Genomic DNA, 17,862 nt, shown 5'->3' on the forward strand with positions numbered 1-17,862 from the left:
TTTTACAGATTGCTTTATGGTTTAGAATCCTGAAAATATTATGATCCATCATTTGGTTTAATTTCTAGGCTTTGAACTATTCTGTGGAAGATATTGAGCCAGGTATGTTTTCCTATGTCATCTTAACAATCCGAGAAGTGCCAGCTTTAGACTTTATATGTGATATGGTGCTATCAAATAAGGTCGTTGCATGGTTATATTAATATTAAAGTGGGAATGATTTTGAAAGCCATTTTTGTGCTTTTGGATGTGCCAGTGAGTGATCGATAATATTAGATGTCAGTAGGCAATCACTGACAACCCACCATGGCCTGATAGCTGTGCCCAAAAGGGGTGCAGGCATTTTGTGAAAGAAGGATAAGTTTTCACAAGCGAATATATCTATTTCTGGGTAAAATGAATTATTTTTAGAATTGCTTCTACTCTTTTATTTGTAGTTGCTTTATTATGGTATCTGTCTATTTATTTTTATAATTGCTTTCATATTTACACCTAGATCTTCATTTTCTCTATTATTGGCTATTAACGTTAGTATTATGTAAATACAATAGAAGTGAGTGGGTACATTTCCATCCATGTTGCAGATTTATTAACTCCGAGGCAAGAAGCAGTTTCTGTTGTCTCTTTACCTGCATCCAGTTTTTCTCATGAGATTGGAAGTGAGCTGGCCTCAGTTTCTATCATGCCCTTAACTTCTATTTTGCCGATGCAAGCGGAAGAGAGTGCCCTGCCATCTGCAGTGTTGGCGAATGGGGGGAAGATCCCCTTCACTATGCCGGAAGCTTTTTTAGATGATGGTGATATGGTCCTTGGAGATGAAATAGACGACCTTCTTGATTCTGCCCCCGAAACTAATGAAACTGTTATGGTGAGTTTCAGTGTTGTTCCTTCTTCTGAAGGCAGGGTTTATTTTTTTTTTTTTTTAATTGTAACATAACCTAGTAGATATTTTCAGTATTGCTTATAGGCTGAATTTGGGGTTTCTCACCTTGAAAATTACTTTTGTCCTTCTTTGGTGATAACTGGTTGATTTGATTGTTTTTGAAATAAAACAAAGAAGAAACATGCTATTTAGTAATTAATGAATTTTTTTTCTTTTTATGTTGGGATCACATATTGTGGAAAGGGTAAATATTCTGATAAAGAATAGGTATTTGGGCCGGGCGCGGTGGCTCACGCCTGTAATCCTAGCACTCTGGGAGGCCGAGGCGGGTGGATTGCTCAAGGTCAGGAGTTCGAGACCAGCCTGAGCGAGACCCCGTCTCTACTAAAAATGGAAAGACATTATATGGACAACTAAAAATCTATATAGAAAAAATTAGCCGGGCATAGTGGCGCATGCCTGTAGTCCCAGCTACTCGGGAGGCTGAGGCAGTAGGATCGCTTAAGCCGAGGAGTCTGAGGTTGCTGTGAGCTAAGCTGACGCCACGGCACTCACTCTAGCCTGGGCAACAAAGTGAGACTCTGTCTCAACAAAAAAAAAAAAAAAAAAAAAAAAAGAATAGGTATTTGATATTTAAGGAAAAATGAGTTTTATGGGTTAAGGGTTTCTCATTCCTTAGGGATAATTCTGCAGTGACCATATACCATTAAGCGGGGGTCAGTAAACTATTGGCGGCAGGGCAAACCTGGCCCTCCACCTGTTTTTGTATGGCCTGCAAACCAAGAGCGTTTTTACATTTTTAAGTGGTTGGAAAAAGAACAAAGAGAAGAATACTATTTTGTGACATGAAATTCAGATTTCAGGGTTCATAAAGAAAGTCTTCCTGAACAGACAGCCATTCATTTTATGTGTTGTCCGTGGCTGCTTTTGCACTGCAGCAGCACAGTTGAGTAGTTGCAGCAGGGGCGGTGTAGCCTGCAAAGCCCAGAATACTTAATATGTAGCTCTTTATAGAAAATGTTTTCTGACCCCTGCCATAAAATAGAACAAAATAGCAGCAGCACTAGTAGTATTATGATGATAAGGAGAAGTTCAGAACTGGTTTGCAGGGCCAGTGAAGTAGATTATATCAGTGTGAAGTTGAATGAGGTAAGAAGTATGTGCAAAAGGGTGAGAGAGCTGGGTTTGATTCTTACCAGCTCTATGGTCTTGGGCAGGTGACTTCACTTCCTAGTACAAGGAAGTATGATGGCAGTCACCGTAGGATGTATCTGAGAGACCTGTTGTAAGAATCAAATAGATAGTATATGATACTTACAGTGTATGACACATGGAAGCTCTCAGTGAGTTGTAGCTTTGATGGGGGCTGGGGAAGTTAGAGTTCTGTTTGTCTTTGTGCGATTGTAAGTTCACGCCTCCAGAGAGAGGGTCCCGGTCCCCAAGGGCTTCTCCAGCTTCCTTCCCTGGATCACACTTCCTTCTGCCCCGCCCTGCACAGCCCCGCAATTCCTCTTTAAGGAGGTGAATCCTTATGAGCGTTGTGGTTCAGTAAGGTTAGGGAGTCGTAAGGAGGTTGTGCAGATCAAACATGAATGTTGTATTTGGATTAAAACAGTGTTAGACATCCCACCTTCATCTTTTCTAAATATTGGGCTTGAAAAGAAATAAGCTTTGTAGCTAAAATTCTTCTAATGAATCTTGATTTTGCTTTAAATGTTTTTATGTAACATGATCACCCAGTGTAATAATTTGTTTTTGTGTGCTGATGTTGAAAGTAGTTCAGCCAAACTTGTGACAGAGATCTGTGAATTTTAATCACATCTTTTCTCTTCCCCAGCCATCAGCTTTAGTCAGAGGACCCCTTCAGACAGCCAGTGTCTCTCCTAGCATACCCTTTTCGGCATCTCTGTTAGGAGCCTTACCCATTGGGGCGAGGTATGCTCCTCCACCCTCCTTTTCAGAATTTTATCCACCTTTGACTTCATCCTTAGAAGATTTTTGTTCTTCTTTAAATTCGTTTTCAATCAGTGAATCAAAACGAGGTAAGAATCCAGCCTAAATTATCAACAATTGCTGTTAATTTTCTAAAAAATAAAGTTGGTGTTTGACAGTTTTTAACTGACTCTAGGTAGTAGGTACTTGAATTATTTTCACTGTAGCTAAAAATATAAAGACTGAGCCTTCAGTTTTGAATTCACCTTAACTGTGCCCTTCTGGAGATCAAGGAGCAAAAGCATGAGAATAGAATGTACGTGGCACTGGTTTCAATATCGGATAGTATGTTAAGCTGGGTGTTTATTGTTTTAGGAGTGAACTGACTTTTCAGTGTATTCTCCAATAAAGCTGTATCCCATCTTAAAGACAGGCTAGTCTCTTAAATTCTGAACTAAGCAAACACTGATTTAAGATCTGTGTTCCAAATGGTAACAGATCTTTCTATTTTAGTTTTCATCTTTTGAGCTGAGCAAACTGTGGCTGATGCCTTAAACCCTACAAGGGGATTGCTGAGTTTTTGGTTCAATTCCTGTAATCCTAGGTTTAATATATACTTTAAACAATAATGAGAAAAATCTTCGTATTTTGGGTGGCATTGTTACATGGTTAAAAGGGCAAAAATCTTAAATAATTGATTTAAAGATTTGCAACTAAAGAAATTAAAATATGTAGGAGACAAGAAGGCCAGAGAGGAAAGAAAAAGAAAGTAATTGAACCTTACTGGCTTTTTAATGTTATGGTTAGTTCCTGCTTCATATTTTAGAAAGGAAAGGCTCTTTTCCTATTTTGAATATAAATGATTAGTTTCTTTTTATTTTTTTTTTTTTTGAGACGGTCTCACTCTGTTGTAAGGCTAGAGTGCCGTGGCGTCATCACAGCTCACTGCAACCTCAAATTCTTTGTCTTTCTAGCAGTCCCACTTGGTGGGCCCTGCCTTAGCCTATTTCTCTGAAAATAGCTTTTATTTAAATTTGTTTGATTAAGAGTTATTTATGTCCTTGTTTAAAGGAAAGGAAAAACTCCGGAGCCCTCTCTGTCAATAATGAGCAAGAGGGCTTCTAGGAACTGGGACGGGAGAATAGTGTGGGGAAGCCAGAGCCAGGATGCTACTAAGCCCTAATGTTCTTATTACATGATTAGAATGAAAAGGTCTGTTGAAGTTTTTTTATTATTTTAGATCTGTCCACCTCAACTTCTAGAGAGGGAACAGCGCTTAACAACAGTAATTCTTCCCTTTTACTTGTAAGTGCCACTTCCTCTTTTGTAAATACATCGCTTAAATTGAAAATAGATCTTTTACTTAAGCAACTGAGTTATTTGAATGAACATGACAGTCTCCCTTAAGTTTTGTATGTGCTGTGGGAAATCGTGTTAAAGTGAGACTTTTCTAGAACATCCAGTAATAAATGCTCTGTGTTTAAGACTGGATCTGTCATAGCAAATTAATCACTGTTGCAGATAGAGTAAGAGGCTTATTTAGCATAGCATAAACAAATCAAGGAAATATAAGATAAAGGCATGTAAAATGTGTGTACTGTTGAAGCAGAACTTATTACTTATCACAACTCATGGAGGATCAAAAAAAGTGGAGGGGGGCCTAGAGACCCAAAGAAAGGAAAATGTAGAAAGAGACAGATTTTAATATAGAAGAGCATTAAGGATGGAATAGTACTGGCCCCATTCATGAAGATTATTTTATTTTTCAGATGAATTCAGTTTCTTTCTTTAGTGATAATGTAATATTTGTTGGCTGTTTTTTTTTAATTTCTTATTCTTCTTGCAGATGAATGGACCAGGTAGTTTGTTTGCTTCTGAGAGTTTCCTGGGAATTTCAAGTCAGCCTAGAAATGACTTTGGAAACTTTTTTGGAAGTGCAGTTACCAAACCGTCTTCATCAGTGACTCCAAGACATCCTCTTGAAGGAACTCACGAATTGAGACAAGCTTGCCAGATCTGTTTTGTAAAATCAGGTCAGGACCAAACACACAGGCAAAAAGTATTAAACTAGGTCATAACCTGAAAGTTCTTAGGAATTTGTAAATACATGTGAACAACACAAGCTACTGTGGCTCTTCAATCTCTATTTTGAATTTTTCCTAAACAAGTGGCAGTTACTGATTTGGGAATCTAACAGGCTAAGTCTCTGTTTCTATTTGATACAATTTTATTTTTAGAATCACGTGGAATAGAATATTTACCTGCTTTGGGCAGCTTATTGAAATTTTTATGAAACTCCTTATGTTCTAAGTATATGCTTAAGCATTTGATAATTTTCAAATAGAGCAAGAACTAGAAAAAAGCATTGTAAGACCAGTATATGATATAATGTATATGAAAATTAAAGTACTTTCTATTGTGTTTTTCCATGTCTTTACTCTTAAATCAAGTGATATAAATGTAATTTATTCTGATCTTGACTCAACTTCATTTTCTTTCTTAGTTTTATGTTTAACAGTGTTTCTTAACTTTTATAAGCCATCAGAATTTCTATCTATTTCCCTAGTAGTTAAATAAGGGTATGTCTGGCAGGAGTGGTGTTGACATATAGAACTTTGTGCTGACAAACAGCAGAAAAGGCAAAAATCTACTTCAGTAGCCTGTTTACCTTTTGAGGTTGTGAAAATGGGATTTTGGTGGGAATTTAATAATCAATGTTCATCTGCTCACGTCTGCTTTAATGTGCCTGTAAATGAAAGGATTTTTGTGCATTTGAGCATCCTCTTTACATCTTTTTCAGGCCCTAAGTTAATGGACTTCACTTACCATGCTAATATAGATCATAAGTGTAAGAAAGATATTTTAATTGGTAGGAAAAAGAATGTTGAAGACAAATCATGGAAAAAAATACGTCCAAGACCAACAAAAACAAATTATGAAGGACCATATTATATATGTAAAGGTATATACTGTTATTACTTAATTGGTATATATTATGTAAGTGATAAATGATAGTCATGGATCACTTAACAGGGATAACATTCTGAGAAATGTGTCATTAGGGGGTTTCGTTGTGCAAACATCATAGAGTACTTACACAAACCTGGATGGCCTAGCGTGCTACACACCCTATTGCTCCTGAGCTACAAACCTGTACAGCATGTTACTGTGCTGAATACAGTGGGCAGCTGTATCGCAGTGGTCAGTATTTGTGTGTCTCAGCATATCTAAACGTGGAGAAGTTATAGTAAATGGTATTATAATCTTATGGGACCATAAGATTGTATATGTGATCCATAGTTGACCGAAATGTCATGTGGTGCATGACTATATTTGCTACATTTATTATAACGGCTCCAGTATTTACTGTTACTGAAAATATTTAGAGCTAATATTAGACAAGTTCCTTGGATTGAGATATTAATATTTTTTATATTATCTTTACTGTTTTTAACTTTTTGTATATATTTTATAGTTGTTTATGGAAACAACTTTGATCAGGCTTTGATCAGGTTTTAAAAAACCGCCTCAGTTTTAGAAAACTGTCTCAAACTTTAAGTTCTCTCTAAACAGAATCAGAACACTGAACTGAGTCTTTGAAAATATTGCCACATTTATAATGCTTTTGAGAGAACTTGATATTTTCGTGTTTGTCAGACCACTTTTTCTGAATGAGCTTTAAATGTCCCGAAATGATTTTTTAAACTTAGGTGGAGTACATGAGATTATCAACGCTTTTTTCTCAGCTTGTAATAGAAACAATTTAGGCTTCTGGTGCTGTTTTTTGGTAAAGAGTTGATACCATCTCTAGATACTAATATGTGTATCATTGTTTAAAGCTGTTCATGAGCCGTTACATAAAAATTCAAATGATGTCCTCAATGTGCTTAATATTCATTAGCTTTAAAAAAGCAATTGCCATGTTTTAAATGTCTTTTCATTCCCTGTCTTTCTAGATGTTGCTGCTGAGGAGGAATGTCGATATTCAGGCCACTGCACATTTGCTTACTGCCAAGAGGAGATTGATGTCTGGACACTGGAGCGGAAAGGGGCCTTCAGTCGTGAGGCTTTTTTTGGTGGCAATGGAAAGATCAACCTTACTGTGTTCAAACTTCTCCAGGAGCATCTTGGGGAATTTATATTTCTTTGTGAGGTGCTTTCTCCAAGACTTACATTCTGCTTAAAATTGGTAATAGGTTCTGGCTTGCAAACCCAGGAGCATAGAGTATTAGTGCAGGTCCTCCTTGTGGTAAAGCATTCACCCAGTGGGTGGAAGCTGCCACTGTTATGAAAAAGAGTAATATTAGGACTTCATACAGAGGCTGGGTGCAGTGGCTCACGCCTGTAATCCCAGCACTTTGGGAGGCCAAGGTGAAGGATCACCTGAGGCCAGGAGTTTAAGACCAGCCTGGGCAAAATAGTGAGACCCCATCTCTACAAAAAAATTAAAAAATAAGCCAGGCATGGTGGCACGCGTCTGTACTCAGGAGGCTGGAGCCGGGAGGACAGCTTGAGCCTGGGAGTTGGAGGTTGCAGTGAGCTGTGATTGCACCACTGCGCTCCAGCCAAAACAAAATCCCCCCACAAGACTTCGTATAGAATATTAATTGGTATAAGTATATAATGTGTAAGTTTATAAGGATATTGAAACTAGGGCAATATTCTGGGTACAAAATTTAAATTTTGTGTTATGTTTTTTTGATAATCCTTCTCTCTCTATTCCAGAAATGTTTTGATCATAAGCCTAGAATGATAAGTAAAAGAAATAAAGATAATTCTACTGCTTGTTCTCACCCGGTTACAAAGCATGAGTTTGAAGACAATAAGTATGTTGGTAGTTTCTAATTTTTGTAGTGACAAAATAGATTCTTTTCTTAGATCCAAATAAAACCAGTAGTAGTATCTGCCCAGGCACTCCCCCTCTTCCTTTTTTGTTGTTGTTTTGAAGAACAATGACTATTTAAAAACATACTTTAGTGGATTTTGCTGGGACTTAAATAATTATTAAATTGATTATTTAAAACAGAAAAGCATTACTGATTTATAGCTTCTTATGACATGGGTTTAGGTACTCTATGGCTTAAAATGTCATTATACCCCCCTAATAATTCAACATTTGCATACAATAATTTATTTTTTCCTGAAAGATTTAAAATGTATTCTTGCTCTAGAACTTGACATTAATATGTGTGCGCATATATATATGTATATTTTTTAAATCTATGGCAAAACAATATTAAAATGTTACTCTGTTTTCATCTTAGGTGCCTTGTCCACATTTTGCGAGAGACAACAGTAAAATACTCCAAAATACGTTCTTTTCATGGTCAGTGTCAGCTTGATTTATGTCGACATGAGGTTCGATATGGCTGTTTAAGGGAAGATGAGTGCTTCTATGCCCATAGTCTTGTGGAATTGAAAGTCTGGATAATGCAGAATGAAACAGGTAGGATTGGGTGTGATTGAGAAGCGTGTCTCCTCAAGAGCAGTCAGGGTGTGATGAAACAGGAATGTGGCAACACTGTTGATTTTGTCCTGAGCTTTAAACTGTGTAGTCACTTTTGATTTTAGAGGTACCTATTTTGAGTGTGGTCTTGTGTAATTAATTGTTGACACAAGTTCATATGTGTAGTGTGGATTTGTGGAGAAGAAATATTCCTCAGAAGGCACAAAGAGCTATATTTGTAGACATTCAGGCCCCTGCATGTTTGTTTATTGCCGAGAGGAGATCAATGTCTGGACGCTGGAGCGGAAAGGGGCCTTCAGTCAATGGGGTTTTTTTGGTGGCAGTGGAAAACAAACTGTGTTCGTACTTCTCCAGGAGCGTCTTGGGGAATTTATATTCCTTTGTGAGCTGCTCTTTGAAAAAGAGTAATGTGATACTACTCATCCTTGATGATGGATTAAGCTACGTGACAATAATTGGGGAGTTGAGGTGACTGTGACCACACTGGTGGACTGTTGTTGTTATACACAGAATTTTAAGGAAGGTTTGTACACTTCCCAGGTATCTCGCATGATGCTATTGCTCAAGAATCTAAACGATATTGGCAAAATTTGGAAGCAAATGTACCCGGAGCACAGGTATTTTCTCTTGTGTACTTTCTGTACTTGGTACCCTTTCTGACATTGCCTGATAGATATTGGTTGTTGGCAGATGCAGTTAACATTTACAATCTGTTACTCTCGTAATGTTCGTTCAATTGAATAATTCCGAAGAAACAGCATTTTAGTTGATCATTGTAAAAAAAAATTTAGGGATCCCACAATACCTGCCAAGAGTGTAGGGCACTGTTTTCTCAGTTAGCTTTGGCCTATGTACTTGGGCTTTGGGGATTCTTGGTGTAAGGGAGGTAGATTATGTTTGTAGTTTTGCTTCCCATCTGGCATATTTTGTTTTTTCACTGCTCTCCCTCCAAAACCCCCCTAAAAAATCAAACAATCCCAGTCATCAATTCTAAAGCTGACTTTCACAAATTGAAATTTGGCATCTGTAATCTGCTCTTACCATTTGTTTTTTTTTTTTTGCAACTGGGGGGAGAATTGGAGATTTGGTTATCAGAGCATATATATAATGCTCTCACCAGACAAAACCAGAAAATTGTATACTGTTGGAAAAAAAAATTCATGGTGATTCAGTAGTCTGTCAGAAAACTGATTTTCTATTAAAATTAAAACTGATCTTTTAATCGTTTAAGGTACTTGGAAATCAAATAATGCCTGGATCTCTTAATATGAAGATAAAATTTGTGTGTGCCCAGTGTCTGAGAAATGGTCAAGTCATTGAACCAGACAAAAACAGAAAATATTGTAGTGCAAAAGCAAGGCATTCGTAAGTATTGTGTGCGTGGAAACAATGCCTATTTTGTAATTTTCTGTTTCATAGGTATAAAATCATTCATATAAGAAAAAAGATTAAGGCTTTGAAGAGAGCAGAAAGAAATAGATAATTTAGGAGTAATTATAAAACAAAAGGGAAGAGATTTTTAGGACTTAGAAGCTAAGAATTCAAAAGTAGTGTTTTTCATGTATTTTATCAATTCTTTGTTTAGGGTGCGTAGAGAATGTTTGTAAATATCAACAGAAGGTGAAATTATAGAATCATAAGGCATTTCTTTTAGATGGGTTGAGAAAAAAAATTCTCTGGTCCTTCAGGTACAAACTGTGTACCTCTCCCTTTATATAATGTCTTTTGCCAGTGTGTCTTTGTTTTTTCTGAACTCCATTTTTCTTAGGTGGACCAAAGATCGTCGTGCGATGAGAGTGATGTCTATTGAACGTAAGAAGTGGATGAACATCCGTCCTCTCCCCACAAAGAAACAAATGCCTTTACAGTTTGATGTACATACGTAATTTTTAAGCCACTTTTTTTTTTATTAGGCATTTCAAATCATTAGAAAATAGTAGTAATTCAGATTGAAACGCAAGCTCTTTAAATAATGCTCATCAGTAATAATGCAATTTGAATGGTCCTGTCTTTGTTTTCCTTCCCCTTTAGTGTGTGTGTGATTCTATAGCAGTTTTCATATTGATGGGAATTTTATGAGTCACTTGGAAAAAGTAAATAGATAATATAATTGAGAAAAAGTTATGGGCATAATTTAACTTATTTTTTAGCTGAATTACTTTTGGGAGGGAGTGAGAACTTCATTTAATTTTGATTCCTCAGGTTTGATGTCAAGCCCAAGGCTTCTGTATTATAATCAATGCCATTGCTGAGTTTGTTCTTACCATGCCTTGTTTCTTTCACCAAAGCAAGGGATACTGGCCAACAGATACCCAATTTATAGGACTTTCTAAAAGTAACCCAAAGGAAAATGTTTAATGTTAGAGGAACGTGTTCCTCAAAAAACCCTTTGAATGAAAATACCAGACCACCTTAAAGTTAGGGTAGTATTTCATTCCTGTGATAACACGTTCCATCTTGGAGCACGGTCGCGCCTTATGTGATCTTGGAGATGACTGTCTGAGCACACCACTTGAGTTGTCTCTGGACTTCCCTCTTCTCAAGAGGGAGGGGCTGGAGAGAGTCTAGAGGTATTCCATTACGTGAATTCATAGACAGGGGCACTTGGAGCACTGACAGGGAGTTAACTTACTTTCTGCCTGGTGAGGAACTATGGAGAGAACCTTTTTCCCAGAGAAGCAGGGCAGTTGGATTGCAGAGTCCCCTCCTAAATGGAGCCTCCCTCTCTGAACTGCCAGAAAGAGTTGAAGAGATAGATGAATTTTTATCACCTAGAATACCTTGCAATTTTGTAAAACTTAAACAAGCAACGAGGTCAGTCTTTGCAAGGTTGTGGTGTATTTGTGTTTTATCCAAAGTGGTTTTAGACAGAGATAATGGATAGGTTGTGTAGGAGGGGGAAAGAGGTCTATTGGAACCATGACACCTTGTGGTTTAAAAGATAACGTAGATTTTATATGTCAAATACTTTGTGAAAATGAGGACAACTGAGTCACGAGACAGCTGCCCAGGACTATTGATGATTCTTTAGTCTCAAACGTGGTGTACCACTGTGCAATGCTACCATAGCTTATTTCCTCTTTTTTTTCCTACCACACTAGGTATTGCTAAGGGACTCTTTTTCTAAAAGAAGAAATTATACTCTGTGTGTGTATGTGTGTAGACAGTGTGGTGTGAGGTGCAAAGACAATGGGCTTCAAAGTCTGCCAGAAGGGCCCCAGTCAAGTTATTCAGCCTCAGTTTGCTCATATGTAATTGAGAATATTTATGTGCAATGATGTTATGTAAAATCCCAGCACAAGGCCCAGCCTCCTCCTTTCTCTTCTCTTCTCCCTGCTTCTTATCATTGAGCTTTGAAAGACTATGGTAAATGTTTGCCTAGTGATATGACTAAGTACTTATTGGGGTTTGACTGGGGAGAGAATACAATAAGTCAGTCACCAGACTGTTTATTGACTACTGACTTTATGCAGAAGATTTTAAGGTTGGGGTCACTGCCACCAAGGGAGGAAATGCACAGTGTTAAGGACTGACCGCTTTTAGAATTCTAGCAAAAACAGATGCTAAGCATTTAATATTACATAAGCTAGGTAATATAGGGCCAGCTCCTGTTGAAACACAAAGATAAGCTAATAATCAGTTACAGTAGGATTTATGCTCTGTAAAGACCAGTAGATTGGTGGTATTTAAGAATGAGCTCTCTCGGTGCTGGAGGTTTCCTTGCTTCTTGCTGGTCATGATTCTTAGGGAATTCTGTATCTGCTGATGACTGTCACTTTATTCTTCTACCAGTATCACTGTATTCAGTTTATTAAATAAAAATACACATATCCAGAAGATGTATTATTTGAAAGCTATGTAAATCATTGGCCTGGTTAGTGTGATAACTGTCTTCAGATTACGCATATCTAGTGAATTAGGGCCGGGTCAGCTTCCAGTATAAGTAAATTAAATTTCTGAAATGTTTCCGGCACTGTTTGATAACCTTTGGAGTAGCCTGCAGTTTCTTTACTGCTTCTCAAGTGCTGACATGGAGCCATCATGAGTGTTATGCAGGGGAGAGTAAGACTGTCAGACTGAGAGGGCTAGAGATTTGCATTGTGGAGATGAAACGTTCTGAATAAGGAACTTTACAGAGATTTTATGTAAGAAAATGTTCCATAATTTCCTTTCTTTTGGAAATTTTCTTTTGAAAAATTTTCAGATAGAAAGCTTACTATCAATATCATCTCATGTATTTTGGGCATATAGTCAATTTGAATAGAATCACAGTAATCTTATTTTAGAATTTTATTACTAAGCGTTAGCATGGATAATAATGCTTATTTTGCATCAGTGTAAAAATTAGGCAGTTTTACTCTGTGGACTCTGTCTTAAATTGTCTTCATTTTTTTAATACAGCTGTGCAACCATATTGCTTCTGGGAAAAAATGTCAATATGTTGGAAACTGTTCCTTTGCTCATAGTCCTGAGGAGCGAGAAGTGTGGACTTACATGAAGGAGAATGGGAGTAAGTTGATCTTTTAGCTGTGTCCTTGACATCTGTGAAAGCTAGTTCGCCTGCAAGTTCCCTTCCTCTCTAAATATGCCAGCTCCCTGTGAACACAGAGCAGTTTGCATTCTGAACAGTTGTACCCTGTTTCATCAGTATTTCTGTTGGTAACGATGCCTGGAAAATGTGACTACAACCTCAGTGGAGTAGAATCTGACGTCTGATCTGTGTTTGGTTAGGTCAGGTTTGGATATGAATATACAGGTCTGCGTCCTTAAATGCATTAAATGTGTTCTTGAAAAATATCTGGGAAAGTTCAGTTCTTTCATAATTGTTTAAGTCAGACCATCTGCTCCCATTGTAAATAGTTGCCCTCTGAATTAACTAGGTTAGAACTGGGGGTTTCTTCAAGGAGCCCTTACTAATAGAACAGGCCCCGATTCAGAGGCTCAGGGAGAGAATGTGTATCTTGGTCAAATGTCAAGTTTATTGTGGGCGTCCTTGAGAGGAACCTCAGACAGCCTTTCACTTTGACCGTAAAATGTTTTACTCCAAGGATCATTGTTTTTTAATCTTAAGTAAACTGATCTCTGCAATTCCTGGATTACAGGAACCAACCAGCTTTAGGGCTGTCACCTGCCATGTTTCAACCACATGCGTAGAAAGTGAGTCGTGCCAGACTCCCTCTAGCTGTCTTGTTGGAAGTGAGGCCGTGCAGTCAGGTCTTACTAAAGGCAAGTTTTGACAGGATTCTCATTGCCAGTTTTTAGGACAGTGGTTCTTGAGTGGGTCCAAATTTTGCCACGCACCCTCCCTCCCGCAGTGTCTGGAAACATTTTCATTGTCAGAACTGGGGGACCGTGCTACCGGCATCTAGTGTTGCAGAGGCCAGGGATGCTGCTCAACATTCGACAGTGCACACACAGGACAGCCCCCACAGCAAAGATCGTCCGGCTAGAATGTCAGCCGGGCTGAGGTTGAGAAACCCTGGCTGGCGCACCTGACAGTAATGCAGAATACACCTGTTCTTGCCATAGGAAGCAACTGGCAGCCACTGCCCGGACTGGTCACGGTTGCGTTGCTGTCAGTAGCCCTCCTGCATATTGGTCCTCTAGGACTGTGGCCTGACTGATGGCCTCCCATCAGGTCAGAATCTTGGTCCAGTAGTAGTATGTTTCTCACCTTTTGTCAGTAAGGGGAGTATCAGCTCCAACCCCCCAGCCACGTAAGTAGCCCGTGTGGTTCTGACTCTGACACCGAGTGTGGAACGCAGGGTGACATGAAGCAGTCCTGAGGCTTTTTCGGGCAATATGCTTACGATGGTTTCTGGGTTTTAAACACCCCAAAGTGTCTTGCAGATGCAGGGAGGAGTTAATTAATCTTGAAAACTAATGTTTGTTTTCTAACAGTCCTGAAATTGGTTCTTAAGCATGAGTTTATCTGCTGCTTGGACTAGATAGCTCTGTGTCTAATATAATCAGTCTCGTTCAGCCTTTGAAAATGTATGCTGACTGGTACCAAAAATGTGCATGACGTTGTGTGTATTTAAATGGTGTTTAGTTGCAGCTGCTGAAAGTAATTTATTTTTCTTTAGTACAAGATATGGAGCAATTTTATGAACTGTGGCTAAAGAGTCAAAAAAATGAAAAAAGTGATGATGTAGCCAGTCAGTCCAACAAGGAAAATGGAAAACAAATTCACATGCCAACAGATTATGCCGAAGTTACCGTAAGTACCACCGGTCACTTCACCTGGCCCTCCTGAGCTGTTGACAGAGCCTTTCTTTCCTTTCCCACCTACTCCAACACCTGGCTCCGCCACTCGCCGCCCGCCTGCTCTGTTCTCTGGTGTCTTCATCGTCTCTCCAGTGGTTTCCTGCCGTCTGTCCAAGTCACTTCATGCTAAAAAATCCTTTCCTTGATCCTTTTTCCAAGTGCTGGTTTCTCTCTTGACCAGCCTGGGCAGATTATTTACATCTCCGAGTGGGGCTGTCGTGACGGAGAAGTGAAGCGTAATGAGTTTGTGACACTTATCCTGGTGGGAGGCCACAGAAGATGCTCAGGAAACGTGGGCTGTCCACCCCGCGGTCCTCACAGTCCCCTCTTGCTACCTGCAGTCTGGCCCCTCCCTCTGCCGTTCCACGAGGACATTAAGTTGCCGGTGGTCTGTTAACCGTTTTGGTTTTCTTTTAAAATTTTCGAAAAAGTAAAGAGGGTAACATGGATATCTTGAGCCCACCAGCCCATGTTAACTGATGTTAACAGTTTGCTGTATTTGCTTCTGTAAACTAAATAAAATGTTGCAGATAAAGTTGGAAGCCATTTGTTCCCCTTCCCAAAGGGACCAGATCCAGTGTGTATTTTTGGAGGCCGTGTTTACCTATCGTTGTAAATATGCATTTATTCTGAAACACTCTACTGTTCTGCCTGGTGTGCTTTTCAGGATTTGCGTAAGCGAATGTGTAACGCTGCTGCTTGTTTCTTGTTCTGTTTTTTGTTTGTTTTTTTTTTTTAATTTAAATTTTTATTTTTTTTGTTTTTTTTTGTTTGTTTGTTTTTTGTTTTTTTTTGTTGAGACAGAGTCTCACTTTGTTGCCCAGGCTAGAGTGAGTGCCGTGGCATCAGCTTAGCTCACAGCAACCTCAGACTCCTCGGCTTAAGCGATCCTACTGCCTCAGCCTCCCGAGTAGCTGGGACTACAGGCATGCGCCACTATGCCCGGCTAATTTTTTTCTATATAGATTTTTAGTTGTCCATATAATGTCTTTCTATTTTTAGTAGAGACGGGGTCTCGCTCTTGCTCAGGCTGGTCTCGAACTCCTGACCTCCAGCGATCCACCCGCCTCGGCCTCCCAGACTGCTAGGATTACAGGCGTGAGCCACCGCGCCCGGCCTAAATTTTTATTTTTTTAAGCCGGTCAAATCTAGCAGTGGGTGGGTTGTATAGTGTTCTGCTTTTGGCAACTCTCTGTGTTGGTTCAGTCGGGTCCAGATCCATTGCCCACTGCGGGGCACGTGCATGGCCTGGTCTTGCCCTGTGTGTCTGCTTATGGTGTGCCCTGGGATGCCACGTTTGTCAGGGCTCAGCGCCGATTCCGGTGCTACCTTTACTTAAGTGTTCCTTGGTGTTCCCAAAGCAGGGTCACCCTGACTTTCTGGATCATGAGATTTACCTCATGTGTAACAATAAAGGTGTTTAGTAATATAAAGGTTCTTTGTTTACACTCCAGACTGAGTCAGAATCTTTTTCTTTTTTAAGAGTCAGGGTCGTGCTTGCTTTGGGAGCATATACACTAAAATTGGAACGATACAGAGAAGATTAGCATGGCCCCTGCACAAGGATGACATGTAAAATTTTTAAATTTAAAAAAAAAAAAAAAGAGGGTCTCGCTCTCTCACCCAGGCTGGAGTACAGTGGCGCTATCATATCATATCATATCATATCATTTCACTCCTGGGCTCGAGTGATCCTCCTGCCTCAGCCTCTTGAGTAGCTGGGACTACAGGTGTGCACCACCATGCCTGGCTAATTTTTCTATTTTTTGTAGAGATGGAGTCTTGCTATGTTGCCCAGGCTAGTCTTGAATTCCTGGGCTCAAGTGATCCTTCTACCTCGGCTTCCCAAACTGCTGGGAAGAATCTGTTTTTATTAAGTGTTGGAGTTATTACCCAGGACATTTGAGAAATACTATCCAGACACTTAAAGTTTGTATCGGGGTTGGTCCGAGTGCAGTGGTGTTTACACATAATTGATCATAACCAGTTACAGATTCCTTTGTTCCTTCTCCACTGCCACTGCTTCACTTGACCAGCCTTTAAAAAAACAAAAAAATAAAGTTTGTATCTGTGGTAGCACTTAAATTCCACCGTAACAGAGTTGCTCTTGTGTGGGCCGTCCCCCGCTGGGGCAGCATCTTTCCTTCCCTGCCGCCTGGCACAAGCCGGGCCTTGTAGTGGGGGCTCAGTTCACGTGCATTGAATGCAGCTGCTGCTAGTCCCTCCGGAGTTGGCACGCCCTGGTCTTTAGTAGCCTCTCTGCTTTTCCTTAAGATATTCGTTATTCCCAGAATCCTGGTTTCAACCTGCCTCTTGTCCTCCCAGCGAACATTCTTGTTTGCATACCAGCTCCTGTCACCTCCTTGCCGGAGACTTCCTGGACACTTGGCAGAATGTGTCTCCCCTAGTGTATGCTTCCCGCGTGCCGGCTTGCCTGCCCACGCGGCCGTCCTTTCCTTGCTATTCCTGACTTTGAGTTTTATGTCCTTGCCCAGCTCCCCCACCGCCCCGGGCTCCCTGGGAATAGAGCATGGGTCTCGGGTCAGGTGACTGAGGGGACACGTTCCTTGCTGCTCCTTAGGTGGACTTTCACTGCTGGATGTGCGGGAAGAACTGCAACAGCGAGAAGCAGTGGCAGGGCCACATCTCCTCGGAGAAGCACAAGGAGAAGGTTTTCCACACCGAGGACGACCAGTACTGCTGGCAGCACCGCTTCCCAACAGGCTGTTTCAGTATTTGTGATAGGTACGTGGGTTTTAACATTTCTTCCACGTGAAAATTGCCAGTCGAGACTTTCCTGGGCATGACGTCAGTAGACAGAGAGCATCTGGGTGGTAAAGTTCGAACGCTGCTGAGCCCTCGTGGACCCTGAGAGGACACTTGCGTCTTAGTTCAAAGTATTTAGCTGCTGATCTCTTCACGCTCCTGTGGCTGCATGAAGAGGTGTAGCAGTCTTCCAGTATCAGTGTGACAGGCCTTGAGAGACTTGGATAGAGAAGCATGTTCGTTCACATTTGCCCAAATGATCTTTGAGTTCACAGCCGCGATTCTCTAACCCTTTGCCACAGCCTTGGCTCAGAGTAGATGTTCATCAGATTGGAAGTGGCTTTTAAGTTATATTTAAGAGTAAACCTAGAACTTAGATCGAAGGGAAATGTTAACATGATAGTATCACTCCTTTAAGTCTTATTAGAAAGTGTTTCAGGGAAAACTAGATAATTTTGAATTGCTCCTAATGTTGTTAAATCGCTGTGTATATTTAATTTCCAAATTTAGCTCCACATGATCCTTAAAACTGTTGAAGCCATTTTTT

The 17,862-nt window shown here is 39.9% G+C and overlaps 1 protein-coding gene and 1 non-coding gene across 2 annotated transcripts in view; both read left to right on the plus strand.

The window, feature by feature from the left end:
• ZC3H7A (zinc finger CCCH-type containing 7A) overlaps nucleotides 1-17,862 on the plus strand; it is a 38,047-nt gene that overhangs the window by 17,499 nt on the left and 2,686 nt on the right. Inside the window, exons 8-22 of the mRNA XM_069486913.1 lie at nucleotides 69-102; nucleotides 585-868; nucleotides 2,721-2,925; nucleotides 4,056-4,120; nucleotides 4,662-4,848; nucleotides 5,616-5,777; nucleotides 6,772-6,968; nucleotides 7,541-7,641; nucleotides 8,080-8,261; nucleotides 8,823-8,899; nucleotides 9,514-9,647; nucleotides 10,051-10,156; nucleotides 12,684-12,792; nucleotides 14,369-14,502; nucleotides 17,131-17,294. Coding sequence (XP_069343014.1) covers nucleotides 69-102; nucleotides 585-868; nucleotides 2,721-2,925; nucleotides 4,056-4,120; nucleotides 4,662-4,848; nucleotides 5,616-5,777; nucleotides 6,772-6,968; nucleotides 7,541-7,641; nucleotides 8,080-8,261; nucleotides 8,823-8,899; nucleotides 9,514-9,647; nucleotides 10,051-10,156; nucleotides 12,684-12,792; nucleotides 14,369-14,502; nucleotides 17,131-17,294 — 2,141 coding nt within the window. The remainder of the gene's footprint in view (nucleotides 1-68; nucleotides 103-584; nucleotides 869-2,720; nucleotides 2,926-4,055; nucleotides 4,121-4,661; nucleotides 4,849-5,615; nucleotides 5,778-6,771; nucleotides 6,969-7,540; nucleotides 7,642-8,079; nucleotides 8,262-8,822; nucleotides 8,900-9,513; nucleotides 9,648-10,050; nucleotides 10,157-12,683; nucleotides 12,793-14,368; nucleotides 14,503-17,130; nucleotides 17,295-17,862) is intronic.
• LOC138394913 (U6 spliceosomal RNA) lies at nucleotides 16,043-16,149 on the plus strand. Its single transcript, XR_011235430.1, has one exon. It is a non-coding gene; the product is annotated as a U6 spliceosomal RNA (small nuclear RNA).

Source organism: Eulemur rufifrons, chromosome 14 (genome assembly GCF_041146395.1).
Source record: "Eulemur rufifrons isolate Redbay chromosome 14, OSU_ERuf_1, whole genome shotgun sequence".
NCBI lineage: Eukaryota > Metazoa > Chordata > Mammalia > Primates > Lemuridae > Eulemur > Eulemur rufifrons.